The sequence below is a fragment of the Tamandua tetradactyla genome, chromosome 5 (genome assembly GCF_023851605.1).
Source record: "Tamandua tetradactyla isolate mTamTet1 chromosome 5, mTamTet1.pri, whole genome shotgun sequence".
NCBI classification, from domain to species: domain Eukaryota; kingdom Metazoa; phylum Chordata; class Mammalia; order Pilosa; family Myrmecophagidae; genus Tamandua; species Tamandua tetradactyla.
The window spans coordinates 11,094,964-11,117,955 of NC_135331.1; the positions used below are offsets into that span (position 1 = coordinate 11,094,964).

At 39.2% G+C, this 22,992-nt stretch overlaps 1 protein-coding gene across 1 annotated transcript; it reads right to left on the reverse strand.

The window, feature by feature from the left end:
* Window positions 1–1,630: 1,630 nt before the first annotated feature.
* On the reverse strand, window positions 1,631–22,669 carry ANAPC7 (anaphase promoting complex subunit 7). Its single transcript, XM_077159825.1, has 11 exons — window positions 22,458–22,669; window positions 17,610–17,796; window positions 15,603–15,722; window positions 12,046–12,157; window positions 11,569–11,722; window positions 10,709–10,851; window positions 8,351–8,468; window positions 7,594–7,790; window positions 5,121–5,345; window positions 4,193–4,343; window positions 1,631–2,481 (listed from the first exon to the last, which is right to left on the reverse strand). Exons 1-11 carry the CDS (start codon window positions 22,661–22,663, stop codon window positions 2,292–2,294), a joined length of 1,803 nt encoding a protein of 600 aa, XP_077015940.1. The 5' UTR covers window positions 22,664–22,669; the 3' UTR covers window positions 1,631–2,291.
* Window positions 22,670–22,992: the final 323 nt, after the last annotated feature.

Sequence of the window (22,992 nt, forward strand, 5' to 3'; positions counted from 1 at the left end):
TTACTCAGGTGGCGGAGATGAGGAATTCAAGGTGGATCTGGCTGAATGCTTTACGGGTTTATTCCATCCTCACCTTAGGAGACAGGTGAGGAAACAGGCCTGCAGAGGCTTCTAAGTGGAAGAGTTGGGGCTTTAAACATCCAGACTGTTCTTTGATTCCCAAGCCTGTGCTAATAGTCTGTGTGAGGGGGGAAATTAAAGGAATCAGTTAAAACATCCTCATACTACCACGAGTGAAATTCTGGACTCCAGAAGGCAACTGCAGGCTCACGGAAGGCAATCCTTTGCCAGAAGTCTCTTGATCTCTTTGCGGGTAGCACAATGGGATAATATTAGAGTTGGGTAGCCAGATTCCGATCATTGTGCAAGAGGGTTACTGCTTCCTGTAACCCTCTGCCCTTCACAAGTGTTTTGGTTTGGTTGTTGGTACGAAGTCATGGAATGTGATAGAGGCAGTATCTAGTGAGATCTTAGAAGTCAAGCTCCTCCTGCTCTGACACAGAGTCCTAAATGAGGTGCTCTAAGAATGTAGTCCCAGCCCCTCTCCCAAAAGGTCTTCACCTCTAGCCCTTCAAGGTGAAAACACTGGAGCTGCCAGTGGGCAGAGCCGGAGCGATCCAGTCCAGGGTGCCTTTGGAATGGAGACCTGCATAGACAGGCCAGGCTGACCCAGCAGAGCTGGGGGTCACACTGGAGAAAGGGGAGCATGAGTGCCAATAGGAAGGCAATGTACTGGGCTCTGAACACCATCCTGCTGCAGAGGGAATCTCAGAATCATGGTGGGCAAACCAGAAACGCAGAAACAAGCTGGCAGAGCGAGCTGGCTGGTCAGGGGACGCAAAGAGGTTTCACCCTTCCTCCCAAAGCACGTGGCTGACAAAGGCTGCTCAGGGGATGGACCTGAGCAAGCACATGAGGTTGTGCCTGGGCAAGAGCCATGGGATCAATGAGCAAACATCTGGTGGCAAAGTAGGGAACAGTGCATATTCTCACTTGGTGGTGCCCGCTAGACTCTAAAAACTGCTCAGTAACCACATGCTGCACAAGCTTTAGTTCTCACAATGAAAGAGTGTAACAGGAACATTTTGGCCATTTAAAATTTAGCAGTTTTGTACTCAAACTATTAATTGTGGATTTGTTTCCATTTATATCAAATTTACATTTTGTGCCAGTTTTTGACTAATTTTGTTTTAATGATGAGGGGGTTTGCTGGGACATCCATTCCCTGCTATCCTTACCTCCAAGTAAACAGGAGCTAAATCATATACTCAAAGAGCACCCTCCCCTTGAAGGTAAGGTGGGTGAGTAGTCTCCTAGCCACCCGCAATCAACACGAATGAGACCCCAAGCTGACCCACCCCGTCATGACTACTGAAAGCTGACACCATCTCCACAACCTGACCTAAAACTGTCAGGTCCCAAGGAAATTTACCAACTGAAAATACAAATACATGAACCAGGTAGCCCAGTGTTATCTGAGGTTTCCACCCTCCCTGTTTCAACATTATGGGAGAAAGGGAGAATATGTTTGGCAAGCTAACTCCAAGGCTGAATCAAAGTATTCTGAATGAGACCAAAAATAAAGCGACCATCTATAAAAGGATTTCCATTCTGATCAACCCAACACCACTACTGTACAAAAAACAGTTTTATTAGTTAATTGCCCCAAGTGCACCTCTGTTCATGCTCTAGGTGACAGCTGTTTCTCAGTCTGGCCCAGGCTCATCAGCAAATTACCACATATTAGCAAATAGGAAAACTGTTCTGCAAAACAGCAACTGTCAGTTTAAGGCATTATTAACGTTGCAGAAGGAAGCAAAGATACTAGGGAAGTTTTGGACATCCCAGGATGATTACTTCAGGGAACAGGAAGCCCTTTCTGAAAGGACCAGCCCATCCTGCCATCTGATTAGGGAGAGGACCCTCTCGCTTTGGGATGACAGATCACTCCTTTAAACTTATTTGCGACATCACAGATAAAAAACACTTATCTATTCCTTGAACTTTCATATTTAGAAATTAGTTTTAAAAAAGCACTCTTTGTCCCAGAAGCCCACCATATTTGTGAGCCTCACAGAGTGCTCCCTCTGTCCTCCTTGGCAGGATGGGAGAGGATGGAAATATATGGAAGGTTGGTCAGTCTTAGTTTGAAAATTGAAGTCACTACTAGAAATATGGAGTGAGGTGCAAAGACCCCTGCTGTAATCCCATGCTGCAAATCGTGTCCTCCCAGAGTGCAGGTTCCTAGGGGTCCTTCAGTCCACCGGGAAGTGCTCAGAGCAAGGCTGGCCTCACTGCATGCCGAACCACTGCTCCTGGTCAGCCCACTGGGCTGCCTCACTGTCGCTGCCCTCCAGGTCCCCTTCTTCCCCACTCCCTTCCATGTCGTCCACATCCTCCTCCTGAGTGGCATCCGTGGGACTCTCCTCCTTCTCCATCTTCTGCATCCCCTCTAGAGACTTCTGGTCATTGGGGTCCAAACTAGGGGACAACAAAACAAAGGAGAGGCCTGAATCTCTGCTTTGCTTCTTGCTGGGTGATTCGTCATCTCCCTGGCACGGCAGTGAAATGACCACAGTCACAGAGAAACTGCTAAAGCCTGGCCTCTCCAAACAACTCCGGGCTCCACAGGCTAGAATGAGAAAGTCTGCCACTAGAAGTATAAAAGGTGTCTTTTCTTTATTTTTAGAACTCCTCAACCTTTTTATACCTATTACCCCTAGCATTTTGCTAGAGTAAGCTACCAGATAACACAAACGAAAAAGTAGCAAATACTAACAGAAAAATGCAAATATAATCTTTAAATACTGGGTTTTTGAGCTATAAAATTACAAAAGTTATTATCTGTGAGTAAAACTGTTCCATGTACAACATTAATTAAACATATGCATATTTTACTAGGCAACCAGAAGCATCATGCTGCATCATGGAACAGTACGTGTAAAGCTCCTAGGTTAGACCCCAGGACCTCAAGGCTACCCCTACCTGGACTTTCAAGTTAAGCAGCTAAGCTTCAATACATCTTTAGAGCCCTAAGACATTTATTTGTCCCCTAAGCAATCTTTCTGTTTGTATTCATGACCATCACCCATGCCAGTAGGTGTCCAATCCCTAGCAAATCCCACCTCTTATGAAAGTCTGGCATTTTATTTTCTCACTTGCTTCTGGGCTTCCAAAAAAACAGATAAAAAACCATGCTGGATTAAAAAAAAAAAAAAAAAAAAACCATGCTGGAATCTACTCCTACTTATATAACTGTGTATTGACTTGTTATACAAGTCACCTGTGCATTGACTTCTCTGAAACATTCCATATAGCTTTCCCCTGACACCCAGGACTCTCTGTCCTCTGGGCCCCCCACCTGGGCTTCTACAGACTACAATAAAAAGCACCTTGCAGATGGTACCGATTGGTTTGCATGGCTGACTACCCCCAAGATTGTGATCTCCTAGATCACAGCATCCTCAGAGGGTACTATGATGTCAGGCACTCAACTGGTGTGCAACTGCCTGATGAATAAGAAAGGAATTGATTAAACTCAAAGATAGGCCTCTACCATGATCTTACAGACACACAGACAACCCTCAAAAAAAAAAATCACTTCTATGTTAAGTAGTAACAATACCACTATTTATTAAATGTTTACTATGTATGAGACACAGTGCTATGAGCTTTACATGGAATAATTATTTAATCCTCATTTAGTCATTTAATACCTAATAAAGTAGGTAGACATAGACAAGGAAATTTGTTAGTAACTTGCCCAAGATAACAGTAAGTAGGTGGTGAAGGTAGTATTCAAACTTCAGAGATTAAGTTCTTCACTACAGTAGGTAGAAACGTGGGAAAGTACTTACAATACTTTGATTTTAAAAAGCAGAATATAAAATATACTATACTTATAACCTTATAAAAATACATATATGTGTGGGCAAGGAGAGGAAGAGATGATAAAAATGAAAACAAATGTCATAGTGGTATAGGCTGCTTATGAGTGAAACAGTTCTTTAATGTTGCTAATATACTTTAGGAAAAATATTTAGAAGTCATGAATTCACAAATAACTCTTCTATCATTACTTATTATTTTGTTTTCAATTCTGGGCACAAACTCTGTATTTCTAGAACTTCTATTACACGGTTCCACTGCCTCCTCTACCCCTCCTTCCCACCATGGGAGGCTAAATGCCTACCTTAGTGCTATACTATACTGGTCCATTGCTTCCTGATACTCATTCACAGCTACAAGGAAATCTCCTAGGATCCGATGCAAGACACAGTCACTCTGATTAGCTAGTGCGTTTCTCAGCAAAGCAATTCCATCTTCATATTTCTGTTCTCTGCCTGAAAAGGAAAAAAACCCTCATTCTATTTCAACAACTGTTTGAAAATATACTCTCATCCCAAGTTATATATACATAAACTGCCATGATGATCGCATCTGACACTCTAATTGTAGAAGTCAAGGGAAGGATAGTGATGCAAGAAGTGAGAGCAATTCCTATTTCATTAGGAAATCTGCAGTTCAGTTCTGATTTTAAAAATATACTTTTTGGGGGGAGGGAGGGTGGTGCATGGACTGCAAATCAAAGCCAGGTCTCCAGTATGGCAGGTGAGCATTCTATCACCGAACCACCCGTGCTCCCATGATTTTTAAAATATACTCTTAACCTTAGCTCAAAATGGAAAGCCAAAAGGCATTTTATTTGCCAAATTAGACTGAACCCAGGACTGATCATAATCGGGACTGAAAAGAAAAAAAAAAAAATCAAGGGATGTTAAGAAAAACCAAATAGCTTAAAAGAGTTACAAGTGGCTAAAACCAGTTGTATTCAGCCCAGACAAGTTCAGAACAGCTAAAACCAGATCAAAGTGGGCTGAACAGGTGCCAACCAACTGTAGCTAGTTTGAGCCAGTAGGAAAAAGTTTCAAGTTGGCCATCACCAATTCAAACAGTTCTATGCCAGCTGCTTTTGGTTGTGCTAAAAATAAACCAATTCAAGCAGACTGCAAAAGGCACCTGTCTGGTCATCTGCAACCAGTGGGATATGGGGAAATCAAATAAGATCAAGTTTTATAAAAAATCAACAATGAACAGTTGGGAGTATAAGATACACTTACTAAGTAGTTCTGCTTTTTTCACCACAGCTTTAATGTAATCTGGCCTTTGGGTCAGAGCTTTATCCAATAAGGTTTTGGCTTTCTCCTGTGTGACTGGGTCTTCAAGACAAACAGTGGCTAAAAGGGTAAGGGTTTGTGCATTTGCTCCTAGAGTTTTGTAAACATTGTTAGCCATCACCATTGCTTCACGAATACTGTTGGAGGCTAAGTAGCATTCGATGAGACCTGAAAAAAATAAAGCACAGAAAGAAATTCAACTATATTACCATTCCAAGCCATTCTTCTACTCTGACAGCCTTCCAAATTGCAAACCTTCACATTTTTGACAAACGGGAGACCAGGGAAAAACTCTGATGGTGAGATTAGACTGGAGGATTATGTTGCTGAAATAGTGAGGATGCACTCTTCCCAGGAACACTTGATGGATGTGGAAAAAACCTGTATTGCATAAAGGTACCTTCAGTGAGTGAAGGCTACAAGTGTGTTTAAGTAAACCACAGCATTTAGACACCCATCCAAATTCAGAGGAACAAGTTTGATATCAGTCACTAGTGTGTCCTACGGTGAGGAGATTAAAGTAGCAAGAGATGATGTTTCCAACAAAACTCAAAGTTTTGGTGTCTCCTGCTCATCAATGAGCTGTTAATCTCCAGATAAGTGCAGTCATCTTTAGTCCTGGATTAAAGGGGGAAGGGCTCCTACACTCCAAACTATAAACTACTTCTACCAACTAAAAGGCCCTACTGTCAAGCAACCTAGGAGCATAGGAAGCTTTTTCAATTGAAATATAAAAGTTAACTCAAATGGCACTTGCTGAGGCTTTCCTCTTTAAGCCTCAGACCCCTGCACTAGCAGGAAAGCATTTAATTAGATGGACCAAATATTGCAGCTCCTGCCTCTTTTCGCACACACTGCAAGATGCACTTTTGGGTCAACTCAAGTAGAGTCAACTCTCAGATATTCATGCCAAGAAGTCAGGGAGAACAGAGAAAGAACGTATTGTCACAAAGCACTTATTAAAACAGAAAAACAGATTAAACCCCAAACTCATGCACTATCTCTGATAGATTTTCTCTGCATAATTCTTCAACCTAGCAGACTTTATAACACTCATGCATATTCTATGATACACTGTGATTATTTAACCAGAATTACCTCCCTCTTAAGGGCAGCATGTAGCATTCAGAATGTAAGGTTATCATGCTCACGTCCCACTACATGGAAAGAGTGCACTTACTGCACTCCCCTAGTAAAGGATCAAAGCTCTGCTGGAGGTTTCAGGAAGCACCAGAGTGCATAACTACATTCACCCTGATTCAAATTTCCAAATGGTGGCTTGAAAGAAGACGGCTCACAGAGGATCACTGGCCAACTGGAGAATGTCCTCTGCCCCAATGACTCTAACCATCTTCTTTACAAGCACTGTGGTGGTGGTTTATCTGACCGCATTACTGGGCCCTTGTCAAACAGGTATGCAGAGAATGGAATTATTATGATAAAAGTAGTTGGGAGGGTATGGAAGTTTCATGATCAAAAGTTTAATCTGAATTCAAAAGCTGGTGTTTGGTTTGCTGGGGTTTCATAAAGAACAAAGACAATCCTTTTTCCCCAAAGAAATCCAAATTGGCCTAGCTCTCTGATTATATATGCAGATTTTTTCTTTAGCCATTCTTCCAAATTTTATTCCTCAAATTTGAACTCATCTTCCTGTGAAGAGCAACTTACTCCTAGACTCCTGGGTTTATTTTTAAGTTCTTATAAAAATATGCTTTAGAGAACTGCATCTCATATGATCTATTTTAACATCCATGACTGAGTCACTAAATGTAGCTGAAGCTGGCACAGTTTCTTTCAACTCCCAGAGTCAGTTCACATGAACTTAAAATATTACATAATAAAACAAAGGTTGACCCTAATTGTGCCCACTTTAGAGGTCACAATGAATGGACCTGTTCCCACCACCAACATTGTTAGATATGGATATGGAGTTTCCCTAGGAGTAATCTCTGGTCCAAGACGATAGTGAAAAAGAATAGATATAACCAAGTGACTCAACCCAGTACCTGGCAAATAGTCACATTTAAGGGGGTAAAAAAGACAAAAAACCACCTCAACTAACCCCTCACCAAAAAAAGTAAGTAAACAAAACAAAACAAAACAAGAAAAAAAAGAAAAAAGATGAATTCTGAAAGTTTTTAAACTGAAAACCAAGTTATAGGCCTACATAAGTTTAACTGCTAAATGCAGTGGTTCCCAAACTTGTCTGCATACTGGCATTACCTGGAATCCTTACAAATTACTGATGCCTAACCTCCTAGCTCCAAACCGTCTGACTTAAAGGATGATTTTTAAAAGCTCCCCAGATTATTCTAAAGTACAACAAAATTTGGGAACCGGCCTAATGACCCCTTCAATCTGAGTGCTGTCAACACATATACAGATTCACACTACTTACCTATATTTTCTGTCTTACCTTCATAACAATCTAAGCGACAAGGTGCAAGTCGTATGGCCTCCCGAAAATGGATTATTGCTTCTTGGACTCTTCCCATGTTCCTAAGAGCTGCTCCCTTAAGTAGCAAAGCTTGAACACTATTACTGTTCAGTTGAATGGCCTTGGCTCCTAAATAGAGGGCCCGGGAATAACGTTTGCTATAGAAGCTATGACACCTGGAGGAAAAAAAACAACCAAAAGTTATCTGAGAGACTATGAAGAAACTTCATCCAAAAAAAATCAAAGAGAAGGCCATACAATACTCCTTATTACATACCACATTTATAGCTTTAAACTGCTGTATCAGCGAAACAAGAAAAGAAAAAAAAAAACCTACTATATATTTATTTTAAAGGGGGACATCTTGATATGGAAGGGAAAACTTATGGAAAAGAATCTGATAACCTGGATATAAGTTATCAGAGACATTAAAGGAGTTTGTAAAGCCAGGTCAATAACAAAGCAGCATTTGTGTGATCCTGTTCATTGATGGCTTACTAGGCAGAGGCCCAGCACTAAGCACAATGTAGTCAATATGCCAATTGATACTTAACCCTCTGAAATAGGGATTATCATCCCCATTTTCCCAAATGACAAAACAGACTCAAACAGGTAAACAATGTTAAGATACAGACATGATTTGAATCCAGGTCTGATTACTTTCTTAAAATTACTTCCTTAAATTTCCCAAAGAATCTAATGAAAACTGGGGAGCAAGGAGGATGGTAAAACATACCCAGAGACCACCCAGGGTTCTGCATGCTGATCAGAAATATTGAAAAGGCGGCAGCCAAGATTCTCCACATCCTCCAGTCGCCCTTCTCGGGCTAGAAGGTAGCCATATACATCCATTCCTAAAAAGGAAGGACCCAGTAAAAAAAGGCTCTATGAACAAAGAAGCAGGGGGTTTTACATAAAGAAGCAACACCTATAACTGGCCCCAGGGTATTTGCCCTTCAGACCCTTGCCCAGGCCCCAGCTCAGGAAGGGTCTGAGCCCTTTCTACTGCTAGGGATACCTTCCACTAGTACTTTTGGTTTCCTACAAAATGACTACTGCCGTGTGATTGTGAAAACCTATGTCTGATGCTCCTTTTATCTACCTTATCAACAGACGAGTAAAACATATGGAATAAAAATAAATAATAGGGGGAAACAAATATTAAATTTAGTTTGAAATGCTAGTGATCAATGAAAGGGAGGGGTAAAGGGTATGGTATGTATGAATTCTTTTCTGTTTTCTTTTTATTTCTTTTTCTGAATAGATGCAAATGTTCCAAGAAATGATTATGATGATGAATATGCAACTATGTGATGATATTGTGAATTACTGATATATATGTAGAACGGAATAATCAAAGGTTAAGAATGCTTGTGTTTGTTTGGTGTTTTTTGGTATTTTAAAAAAGAAATTTAAAAATTAATTTAAAAAAAAAAGACTACTTTTTTACAAAAGTAGTTTTTAAAAACACTGCCATGCGGGAGACAGGTTACATCGCCAGCCTATGAACCAAAAAAACCCACAAAAAAAACCCAAAAAGTAAAAAACACCACACATTCAACAAATGGTGCTGTAATAACTGGGTATTCACATGGAAATGAGTGAAATGTGACTGCCACAACATAGCAAACAAACAAACAAAAAAAAAAAGAAAAGAAAGGCTATTATAAAAGGCAAAACCCATCCAAAAACAAACAACGGAGAAGGACCTACCCCACAATTTGAAAGCCTGTTATTTTTAGGTACTGTTTTTCCCTATAACCTTGGTATGATGAATACAACTATCCTACTTCATAACCAGAAAAGGCCTAAAAGAGGCATCAAATAAGTTCTCTCTTCCAAGAGCTCCAGGCAGTCAGGAGTATACACAATATGCTAAAAATACACCAGTTACTCTCAGAAAACATTGTTCTACTCCAGAAAAAGCATGAAGCTCTTTCTGAAATCTACTTCATTAAAAATCACCCCCTTTAACTCTCAATCGTTTTAAAAAATATTCTATAAAAAGGGTCCCATGCTCTCTGCGTCGCCACCTCTTGCTACAATTCTCTTCCACTCCTTGCTATTTCTTTAGGTTCCCATGAAAATTCCTGTCAAGCCAATATTACCTCAGCATCCCCTGCTGTCCCCTGAGCCTGAGTTTGAGCTTCCATCTCTGAGCTGCCTCCTACCACATTAGCATTTCTAAAACACCATTTTCATCATTGGTGCATACAGCTTGGAAAAGAGCAATTTCTCTAGGTCTGTTGCTTCATCTAGATGTTTGTGGAGGTCCCTTTCTTGCTCTGTTATTCTCTAGGCTTAAGGGGCTATAAGACTGTTTATTGTCATAAGCCCACATTTTTTTCTTTTCCTTTTTTTTTTTTTTTTGCATGGGCAGGCACCGGGAATCAAACTAGGGTCTCTGGCATGGCAGGCAAGAATTCTGCCACTGAGCCTGTCGCACAGCCTGAGGCCACATTTTTATGATGGCTTTTTCTGGTCCTTTATAAATGGAATTCAGCCATTCCAACTAACTTTGAATTCCCATTATTCCTGAGCCCAACCCTCTGAGTGCTCACTGACAGTCACTAACAAGTATCCATGCTTACCCCTTCAGCTACACTCTTTTTTCTGGTCAGTGATTTTTTTGTTCATTCCTAAATACCTCCTTTAATCATTTTATCCCTTTCTTAGTATCTGTTCCCTTACTATCTTTTAATTGTACTAAGGACGCAGTTAAAAAAAAAATTTCCTAAAAGGATACTAATGGCTCTAGGGAGGTCATCTAAACTCTCAATCAGGCACATCATAAATTTATAAATCATAAGCAGGGACTATGACTCTCCCAAACAAACAAACAAACAAACAAAACAAGTAATGATCTGTGGGAAGGAAACACTTGAATTCAAACAAAAACAAATGTTCAAAATGGGATTATACAAGCATTAGAGATGTGTCAGGATTATAAAAAAAATGATAAAAAGCTACTTTTGTAAGTTGTTCAAAATATTTCTATGAAAAATGGTATTAGGAGGTCATTTTACATTTTCTCTGTATCATCTCTGATCTGCCTCTTTACACCCACTCCCACCCTTCCCAGAATTACACTTACCTTTTATCAGATAAGGGTCCAACATCTGCGCCTGTTCAAATTTGAGGACAGAGTTTTTATTGTCTCCAGCTCTGAAGTAAAGATCTGCTAAGCTTCCCAGTAGCTCCACGTTATCTCGCAATAATGATTTTTTCTCTAGTGAACTTGAAGACATCAAATAGTGAACCTTAAAATCTATTATAAATCCTACTAGTTGCTGAATCTGGGTGATTGGTAAATGAGTATTATTCTCTTTTGTTTAAGTACAAAATTTTTCATAACTATACACTAAATGATGTTAAATGTAAGGTCACTACCAAGTGACAACTACTTCAACTGGATGACTCTGTGTAAAATAAACCCCAGTCTCTTGTCCTTGGACTTTATCTGACTAGAAAGAAAATCTATGCCCTAAGAAGGCAAACCAGGTCAAATGCTGCTTTAAATAAAGTATTTTTCTGGCGTGTCCAAACAGATGTCTCTCTAGGCCCAAACACAGTACACTAAGGAAGTCTGCAGTTCAAGAGTCATACTACTTTTTCAAGTATAGAGTTGAATTCAATCTGATTTTATACTTTAAAAGGTCCCCAACAAAGAGATTATTACAGTCAGGACATTCAATATCGGGCTGACAAACCCCAGGAACAACTGGCTGCAACACTGAGAGATAAGCATCTTGCTTTTCTCTTTTGTTAGTTTAGACACAGCAAACCTCCAGTCAAGGAAAGGGCCTCAAGAACATTGAGTTAGGGCAGGCCACGGTGGCTCAGCAGGCAAGAATACTTGCCTGTCATGCCAGAAGACATGGGTTCAATTCCCGTGCCTGCCTATGTAAAAAAAAAAAACAACAAAAAACATTGAGCTAACTTTGTGGCTCTCACCAGATGGTATTGATTGCTCTTGAATTGTCACCAGTGTGCACAAAAGCATATGCTTTGATCCACACAGAGAGCCAGTCCAAGTTAGGCACAGTCTGGATCACGTTCATTGTCATAGATGCCACCTCTGCACCTTTTACAGAAAGGGACAGCAAACCTAATCCAAGGGAAAGCAGGAGAAAGGTGAGGCATTACAGAATACACAACCCAAGAAGCAACAATACCTTTTCCACAATACAAGAAGCAACAATCTATGCTTTCCCTTGGCTACAAACACAACCATTTCCCTATTCTAAGCAAGATACATATGAAAGAACAACCATCATTTAATATCACTACACAAGGAATATGTTGATAATGAAATCCTCTCAACGTGAAGCCTGGGCAAACTTTTAAAAAATGTTATTCTAATGCATATCCAAGATTGAGAACTACAATCTTACAAACATGCCACAAAAACAGGCAGAAAAGTATCCATACCTAGAATGGCATCAAGGGCTAATGGGCACTGCCGTAGCACTTCCTTATAGCTGGTGACAGATGGGCGTTCCTGACCAGCCTTTTTGTAGAGGTTTGCCAGCATCATATTTATCTGTAATAAACAAACAAAAGACAGTAAGGTGATTGTATATTGCAAAGAAAATATCTTACCATGAAAAGTCCTGCTTTTTACTACCAGCTACTATTCTTCTTTTCACTGGAAAATCTACCCATAGCCCTATTCTTAAAAATAAAGAAAAAATTACTACCCTTACTTTATTTAGGTCCTCCCAACCCTAATAGGAAAGTCAATTACTCTCTCACTTACCAAACCAAACTGTCCAGTAATATCTGAACCAAAGATGCTGCTTCTGGAAACTGGAATAACATTCATTTGAGCACTGTTACAGAATTCTATTTACCTTTATTCCTGATCTCAAGACAGTAGCCAAACTACTTCAAAAGTGCTCAAGTTTACATATCTTAAATACAATTAATATAAAGGGATAAGAAAATGAACTCCTGACATCACTAGCAAGAGTATCAGATGAACTTCCCCAAAAAGGAAATGACAGATACAGAATTAAATACTTGGCTTCTTTTCAACAATTAGTCCAGTGGTTTGACTCACAGGTATTATCTAGTTCGTTGAAGCAATGCTACAAAAATCAGACTCTTAACTGATCTATAGAGGTGACAATGAATCAGAGAATTGCTACAGTATTTAAACCCAGTAAGTACAGTATACCTGCATTTTTTGCACAATTCAAATATATAACTTAGTTAAGCTCTATTGAAATAACCCTTCCCAAAAACATAACAGGGAAAACTTAAGAATGTCTTCAAGTCCCAAAAGTAGAGGTTTCAAAAAGAGGTGAATGACCTTTCTTAATGGTACAAAGAAAAAAACACAATATTCCAATTTAAAATTAATAGATTTCAAATGCAACATAGTGTTTGCCCGATCATTAACCTAAGGAATCAGTCAACATGAGGATACACAAAAAAAGTTAATGTCTGCAACTGTCTGTGGCATGGTATGCAATTTAAAACCCAGATATTTACTCAAGAATGGCTCTGAAGATGAAGTACAAGACCAACTACAGACCTTCAGTATATAAAACAATCAGAATGGCCTTAGTCCACCTAATTCAAACAATGAAATCATGAAACACCAGAAATAAAATTATCTGGTCTCAGATTTTCCATTTTAGGCTATTTTAAAAATGCATAGGCAAGTACTTAAAGGAAAACTCCAGTGCTGATCTCAATACTTGAAAGAACCTTTCTTGACTGCTGGTTATTACAAACTCTGACTGATGGATCTATTTCAACAAATATTAAAATCCTGTTAGGCTACTTGACTATCACTCTGAAAGGATGAATTTTGAGTACTAAGTACCTAAGTGAGAAAGTCTTTTTAAAACAGATCTGTACTTGGGAACATCTTAAAGGTATATTCCACCAGTTATAAAAATAAGCAGTGATCATTTTCTAAAAACTGAGAATTTTAACTGGTATGTTTACTCTTAAAAGGTGAAGATTTAACAAGATATTATCATCTTAACTGGATTTTCCTTTAAAATATAAGGGAATGTGTGATGGATGATGTTTACCATACATTAACAGATGTTCATATAGACATATTTTGACTCACTTCTTTGCCGTTTACACAGACTGAGAAGCCAGTTAACTCCCTAACTGACAAGAAAGAAAAACTATAAATATTAAAGGTCTATGCTTGAGGCATACATCTTTGCTCCTGGCTACATCTCTATAGCATAAGGGATATGCAATCCTAACAAATGCAGACTACTTTGGTATCTCCAAGAATGATGGCTGCAAACATCAAAGTTTTGCTTACCACAAAGCTGGCTTTTGTGTTTAACCATTTTCCAAAAATGTTCCCTAAAATTCTGAAAGTTATTAAGAAGGAAATTAGGGTATATTTCCAGTAAGATGAGGAATAGGTATCACTCAAAGTTTAAAATCATAATGGTTTCTCCCAAAAGGAGACATGCCGAATATAGCAATACTCACTCTTCACATATGCCAAAAAATTACTCTGGAAGTAAGACAAGACTTTTACAGGCTATCAAGAATGCAATTAAAAAAAAAAAAAGACTGCAATTTAGTTTGTATGTACATAGCAACCAACATTATAGTGTGATAGGTTACTCCATAAAATACTTATACACGCTTTTGGGCGGGCCACAGTGGCTCAGCAGGCAAGAATACTTGCCTGGAATGCCAGAGGATCCGGGTTCGATTCCCGGTGTCTGCCCATGTATATAAAAAAAAAAAAACAAAAAAACTTACACATGCTTTTAATAGCAGCCACCACTGTAAGACATACTGGGGGAAATATCCTAGTTTTAGAAACTCAGATAATAAATAGTTCCTCAATATCAGGAAGTGCTTAAATACATTCTCTTCAAGTTTAACTGGTTACTTTCAAAATACAGCAACACTTTGTTGAAGAAGTACTCACTAAAATATACCGCTTCCTGGCTGTTCAGATCCCTCTTCTTTAAGGGAAGAAGGATGTCCACGAATATCTAATCTGTATGGTATCTTATTGTCAAGCACAAGTTACACAGAACAATTTAAAGTGAAGTGAGGGTGGCAGGTGACATGAGAGTATATGTTAGAAGGTTAAATACTGATGTAAATTCAATACTAGGAGCAAGGATTCTCGTTCATCTAAGAGACCTCAAAAAATATTTTTGATAAAAAATGCTTAATATAATACTCCTTAAGAATAATAATTTTAAAAAGTATTTTCATGTACATTAACTTACTTATTTTTACAAAAGTCAGCAGAAAAAAATATATTAAGTCTTATTTTATAAATATGGAGAGAAAAAAAGCAAAGCTCAGAGATTGGTAATTTATCCACATTCATGCTGTACCCAGCCTGAACACCCTAAACTCAGATAAGATATCAGATCTTTTGTGCCTTATTGTTGTTGTTTTTTTTTCCTGCATGGGCAAGCACCAGGAATTGAACTCGGGTCTCTGGCATGGCAGGCGAGAATTCTGCCACTGAGCTGCCATCGCACTGCCCAAAATATCAGATCTTTTGATGTCAACTAAAGGTGTTTCCTCATTTCAGTATGTGGCCCAATCTAACATGAATGAATATCCCATAAACCAGTAAGTACAAAGGGAATCTTGTGGTCTTAATTTAAAAAATAAAGGGATATAAAAAACCACAGCTATTATCAAATGGGTTCTGCTATCGAATGAAAAAAAGTTCTAAAGAAGTATTCTTGCCATTTGGAAGTGTTCTGCAAATTATTATTTCCTAGAGAAAGGAATATTAAAGAAGGGTAAGCACTAGCACAGTATTTTCCAGCTATCATTCAAGGTCTCCTAAGAAAGTCACTCATCTAGCTCCCTGAACAACCCCCATTCCCTGATTAGCAGGGGAACAAAATGAGAGAGTCATGAATAAAATGTTCAGAGGAGCTCCTGAATGCACAGGGAAAATATGGGGGGAAGAGAATTTGAGGGCTGGGAAGGACAAAAATAAACAAATTGTTCATTCAACTTACTTTGGGAGTTCTTTGTCTTGAAGGGATCCCATCAAGTATAGCAATGGCATCTTTATCTTGTTTTAGCATTGTATAACATTCAGCCATTTTGTATTTCACTTCAATTTCAGATGGAAGACACTAAAAAGTAAGGAAAACCCCTCTTCAAGACCTTATTGTAACAGTATGGTAGCTCCTCAAAAAAAATTAAACAAAAGATGTTACCATGTAACCTAGTAATTCCAGTCCTTGGTATACACTCCTCAAAAGAGAAAACCTATGTCCAAACAAAAATCTGTACTCAAATGTTCATAGCAGCATCATCAATAGTCAAAAAGAAGAAACCCAGATATCCATTAAATGATGAAAGGATAAACAAAATGTGATAGATCCATTTAATGGAATATTATTTGGCAATAAAAAGGAGGAACTGATACACACCACCATACGGACAAATCTTGAAAACATGTTAAGTGAAAGAAGCCAGACACAAAGGCTCCAATTGTATGATTCCATTTACATGAAATGTCCAAAATAGGCAAGCCCAAAGAGATGGAAAGCAGATTAGTGATTGCCAGAGGCTGGGGAAAGGAGGGAATAGGGAATGAGTGCTAATGCGTACAGTTTTGGGGGGTGGGTGGGGGGAAGTGGTGGTGGAGGTGATGAAAATGTTCTGGAATTAGATAGTGGTGATGGCTGTAAAACCTTGTGAATGGTATACCACAAAAGGACAGATTTTCTGGTATGTGAAATGAATCTCAAGTTCTTAAAAAAGCCTCCCTGAAGATTAAATATATTAATTCATATGATAGATTTAGCATGATGCTGGGCATAGTGAATGCTCAATAAATGTTAGCTATCTTTATGAATGATCCTGTCTGGATGATATTTATCCATTCGGCATCAGAAAATAAGAAAAAACCCTTGATAACCAGCTCTTTAATAACGAAAAAAAATAAAGTGTGTCTCTATATGCTTAAAAAAAAAGGAACTATAACATTAATTTGTGGGGTTTTTAATGTGGAAAAATACAAAGATAAAAAAAAACTGGGCCTATAATCTCACTCCCACTTTACTGGTATTCTTTTTAAATATAAATTACATATATATAGTTAGGATACTTAAACTTAAGAAAGATTCATATTAAAAAGTCAAAGTTTCTCACTCCCTAAAGCTTTCTACCCTTAAATTTATTTCCTACACACATACACACACACACAATCTTTGTACACTTTTCAGATATTTTATGCATGTGCTAGGATATATTTATAGTTCCATATACTATCCCCTTTAAACAAATACGGTAACAAACACAGTACTTTATACCTCATTAATAAATACAATTCTTTCCAAATTTGCATGTATACCTCTATCTCATATTTTATCTCTCATATAGTTCCATGATACTGCATTTTTATGGCTACACTATAATTTAACCAGACCCTTGTTTCCAGTTTCTTACTATTTTAAATAAGGTGGCAATGAGCAGCCTTAGGTCACACCTTGTAGACCTACTGAGTCTATTGTTAGGGTTAATTTCTAGCAATGGGATATTTCAAACAGTGAGGACGTTACAATTTTTTCCTTTCATTTATTTAACTAATATTTATCAAGTAACAAAAATCATCAAAAATCCTTAAATTATTTCCAATAATTCTCTCAGGTATTCACAGTTCTAAAAACTGAATGACATTTTAAAAGTCGTTTTTCCATTGATATTACAAGCATGCTATACATTCTGAGTTCTGTTTGTATAAAAGGGAGACAACATACAACTTTGGTTAGAATCCTGATAATTCCTGTTTGATTCCATTGTCAGATCCATACATAAAAAGTGAATTTTCTTCTTACACCCCAGTGCTTGACTGGGTGCATTTTCCCATTGAAATGCAGCTTTTTGTCATTGTTCCTCCAATCAGATTATCTTTAAAATTAGTTATTATTTTACTATCTCCTACAGCTGATGAGCCATCTTCTAGATTCTTTCAGTCTCTCTCAGAATAATTTCATACTGCTATCTCCAATTACCTGACTTTGTGGAGTAGATGCAGAATTTCCAGTTGAAGGTCTCACTTTCGACGTTTTACTTAGGGCTTTCTTCTGCTGTAAAGCCATGGTGTACTTACTCACAGCGTTCCGATACTCCTTGTCATGAAACAGAGAATCTGCATGATATACCAAAAGCTGGTACTTCTGAGATGGGGAGAATAACTCACTAGAAAAGAAAGAAAGCACACCTCCTACATGAGCTATTTTGATATTAGACAGAACACCCTCCTTAGCGTCTATGTAAGCCTAGCACAAAGCCTTACAGAGTGATAGTTTACAAAAAAGTCAATGTACTTTAAATATTAGTCCCTAAAGTGAGAGGCATGACAGTCATCTCTACGCTAATGTGGTCTAGCATACTGCCATAAATTGTTGTTTTAATATACTTTAATTTTCCTTTACTATCTATAATGGAATGCATACCTGTAAATCACATTCAATAATATAGACATATAAAAGGATAATGCAATAAGCCTTTCCCTCTCCTCCTTTAATAAAAGCCCTCTTAACTGTAATATGTAACTGTCCATATTATCTTATGTTAACATCAAGTTTTAAGAATAATATGGGCAAAGGAGAACAATTACAACAATTTAACTATAATGCCAAACAAGGGTTAAAGGAACTGAAAAGAGAAACCTCTCTACGCTGAATCCTTTTTAGGAAGAGGCTGAATATAAAGAGGTGTGAGAAGACTTGAAAACTTCAAATACTAAAGAAAACACCACACAGAAAGATTACTCTTGTTTGGTATGATTTTTATTTTTATTAAATATAAAAGTTAATTTTATTAGGACTAGAATTCTTATTTTACCTCTTTGAATCTCAGGGGTTTAAGGACACCATAAAGGAACCAATGTTTCAAACTTTTTATTTAGCCTTGACTATTGCTCAGAAGTATTTTAACTGACTAGAATCTGGCCACCATACTTAATGGGAAACGCATATTTTTACTCTTCAACCCCACCCTTCCCCTACCCAAGTTAAAAGGAGCTTACAAGTTTCTCTTTGATGCATAGAAATTTCAGGCCCTTAAAATAAAAGTCAGAGTGAGTGAAAAAACTCTACAGATTGCTAATGTCTCACAAATGAAGGTATTATCAAGAATAGGTACCACAGAGACAAAAAGCTGGTTACTATTTGCTAGAGCCTACGGGGTCAGAGAGGATGGGGAAGGACTGCTCATGGAGTAATTCTCTTGAAATGAAAGACACTAACTCCTTCAAGGGAGTTTCTTTTTGGATGTTCCAGGATGTTCTGGAACTGAGGTTATGGTGATGTTTGTAGAACCTTATAAATATACTGAAAACCACAGAATTGTACACTTTAAAAGAATTTTATGAAATTGAATTATATCTCAATTTAAAAATGCTAAAAAAACAAAAAAAGGATAGGTAGACTAAACAAAAAGAAAGTTACACAAAAGGACAAATATCGTATGGTCTCACTGATATGAACTGACATTAGTGAATAAACTTGGAGAATTTCATTAGTAGCAGAGACCATCAGGAGACAGAAATAGGGTAAGATATTGGGTAATTGGAGCTTAAGGGATATAGACTGTGCCAACAGGACTGACTGAATGTAAAAACTCAGAAATGGATAGCACAATACTATCTAACTGTAATATAATTAGGTTAAAACACTGAATGAAGCTGAATGTGAGAATGATAGAGAGAGGAGAGATGGGGGCACAAATGAAATCAGAAAGAAAAATGGATGATAAAGACTGAGATGGTATAATCTAGGAATGCCTAGAGTGTATAATGATAGTGATTAAATGTACAAATTTAAAAAATGTTTTTACATGAAGAACATAGGAATGTCATTACTGCAGGGTGTTGAAAACAGATAGCAATTAATATTTAAAATTTTTAACTTATGTGTGAGACTAAAGCAAAAAACGTTTATTTGGTACAAAATTTATATTTTGACTAGTGCATTTCCTAATATAACTTATGTAGACAGCTTAAATGAACACCATAACTACATGGAACCTTGAGTAGGGCATGAGATTTTGCTGGTTTGTCCAGAGCGATGCCCCATAAATCTCAGAGTGATTTGAACAGTGAATATAAAAAGTATTTTCAAAGGAATGGTGAGAAAGGGGGAAAATTCAACTTTCCCAAGTTGAATTCTTGATATTCTCACAAGCAGTGTGGACAGCCAAAGCAAAAGGCTGAGCCCCCAATCTTGGGGCTTGTTCATATGAAACTTAACCCCACAAAGGATAGATCAAGCCTACTTAAAATTAGGTCTAACAGTCACCCCCCAAGAGAACCTCTTTTGCTGCTCAGATGTGGCCTCTCTATCCAGCCAACAGAACAAGCAAACTCACCACCCTTCCCCTGTGTACGTGGGACATGACTCCCAGGGGTGTGGACCTTCCCGGCAACGTGGGACAGAAATCCTAGAAGGAGCTGGAACTCAGCATTAAGGGATTGAGAAAACCTTCTTAACCAAAAGAGGAAAGAGTGAAATGAGACAAAATAAACTGTCAATGGCTGAGAGATTCCAAACAGAGTCTAGAGAGGTTATTCTTACGCATTAAACAGATATCACCTTGTTAGTCAAGATGTAATGGAGAGGCTGGAGAGGGAACTGCCTGAAAATGTAGAGCTGTGTTCCAGTAGCCATGTTTCTTGATGATGATTGTATAATGATAGAGCTTTCACAATGTGACTGTGTGATTGTGAAAACCTTGTGCCTGATGCTCCTTTTATCTACCTTGTCAACAGACAAGTAGAACATATGGAATAAAAATAATTAGGGGGAACAAATGTTAAAATAAATTTAGTTTGAAATACTAGTGATGAATGAAAGGGAGGGGTAAGGAGTATGGTATGTATGAATTTTTTTCTGTTGTCTTTTTATTTCTTTTTCTGAACTGATGCAAATATTCTAAGAAATGATCATGATGATGAATGTGTAACTATGTGATGATATTATGAATTACTGACTATATATGTAGAATGGAATGATCATAATAAAAAAATAAAAAATTAATAAAAAAAGAAAGTTACAAAGGAAATTCACGGACCAAAAAGTACAGACCAGATGACTTAACTAACTCTGAGATTCTATATATTTAGTGAAAAATAAAGACCTCGGATAAAGAACAAAATATTACTACATACAAGAATTTCATTTAGATTTTTATATAATGTAACATACATGCCTACATATACATGCAGAGATTATCTCTAGACTAATACATGAGAAACTCAATTGCTGTTGCCTCTAGAGAAGGGAAATGGTTCAGGGACAGACAATTACCTGCAAATCCCTTCTGCACTATTTGTATCTTTTAAAAAAAATTTTTTTAGCAGTATGTGTATTACATATTCAATAAGTTAATTTAAAATGCAAATGATAAAGGTCAGAACCTAAAACACCTCCTGAAACTAGAAAACTATTGGTCCCCAGTATGACACACAGCCTGGGCTATGTAAACTTAGTCTAGCCAGAGGACCAAACTGCTTCAGAGTATCCTGTAACATCTTTAAGAACTTAGAGTATTGACGGAATGTTGCATAAATCCTCAATGGTGAAACCAAATGCCTTGGAAAATCACTGGAAACCAAATGAAAGGCTCCAAAATAAACACAGAAGCCTGACAGAGACCAGGCCTCCTCACTGTCAACTCTAAGCGGCTGGCAAAATTATGAGTCTCACATAGTGAGGTCCAAATTACACTAACGGGAATGAAATGGGGAGCAGTGTCTGCACTGCATGCACTTAGGGCCTTTCCTTGCTGACCTAAACAGCTTCTGGAGCATGCCAACTGCAGGGAATCCACACTGCACAGAAGATTCAGTACAATGCCTTTTAGTCTGGGGTGGGTCAGAACAGATAGACTCTAGAGTCAGAGGGGCCCAAGGTCCAGTCCTGGCTCCTCCACTTTCCAGATGTGTGAAATTCGACAAGGTACTAGGTTGAACCCACTTCTTATGACGTACAATAAACATGTATGCGATCACTGCCCCCCAGGCACCCTGTTGGGTGATGGGGACTATAGCAGTGAACAAAACGGATGAGGCACCTGTCCTCATGGTCCTTGCTGTCTAGCAGGAGAGGCAGATGCAAATGAAATAAATAACTTCATTAGGCGGTAAAAGCCATGCAGAAAATAAAACAGGGCAATGAGATACAGCAGAGGTTACGCTGGTGGTCAGAGAAAGACTCTCTGGACCTTTGGTTCTTCCTTACTGAGATTCCACAAAAGGAAGCTCGGAAAACCCGGAAAGGGCCAGGCTATGGCATCTCGTGCAAGTCAAAGAGGCGCCACGCCCACCCACCCAGGGAGTGTTCCGTATTCGGGGGCATGCCGAGGCGACAAAGTGGACCCTCCAGATACACCCGAGGGAATACATCCATCTTACTTGGGAGCGAGTGTATACAATCCGGGAGGCTGGGCCAATCTGAGCTGCGGCGAGAGAGGGAAAACATTTTCTGTGAAGGAGCCGGGAGAGGGGGATTCAATCCAGCGACGCGACAGCCGCTCCGCTCAGCGCCAGGTGCCTTGGAAAACTCCGGCGCCCAAGGTCTGGGGCGCCGGACCCTCAAGAGGTTCTCAGCACCTCCTGCCTCCCATCCTCCGAGCCGCCGCCGCTCGCAACATCCCAAAGCCGGGCGCAACGCAGGCGCCTAGTAAACAGCTCGCGCCCCGCAGCCGGCTCCGTGCGACGAGGCCCTCGCTGACCCTGCACCCTCGATCGGGGCCCGCGGTCCCCATCCGTCCCGCCCGACCCCAGACCCCCGCAGCCCCGGCTCCCAAACCCGCGCCGCTTTCTCCTCAGCCCCAGACCACTCCCCGCCTCGACTCACGGGTTGTTGTTACTCATTGTAAGTAGCAAGCTGCTGAGGAGCCGCACGTTGGAGTGCAGTCCCGCGGCTGCCATGTCCCGGACGTGGTCTATCACGTTCATCCTGGCACACAGAGCCGCCGCTAACGGCGGCAGCGGCGGCGGCACCAGAGGCCGGTAGGAGCGCCTCAGGGAAGGCGCCAAAATGGCAGCCCCGCCGGGGTCCATCGGGTCCACCGGCGGCTCCGCCCCCAAGCGCGCGGGCGCCCAGCGCGGTGCCTGCGTAAAAATCAGAGCGCCCTCCTTACCCCGCCTACCCGGCGTGGTAGAATGACACGGGTTCTTTATTTTTTGAGCAATAATAACATCCGCATGCTAAACAGCAGGTTTTATTGACGGCTTAAAATGGGTTGGGTTGGACAAAAGGCACCTCAGTAGGAATCTAACCGAGATATTAAGATTTAACAAAAAATGATGACTGAATCGTTATACAGACGCCTTTTTCTTACCTTCTGGTATGTTGTAGAATAGTCAGTTACTGAAATCCACTAAATTTC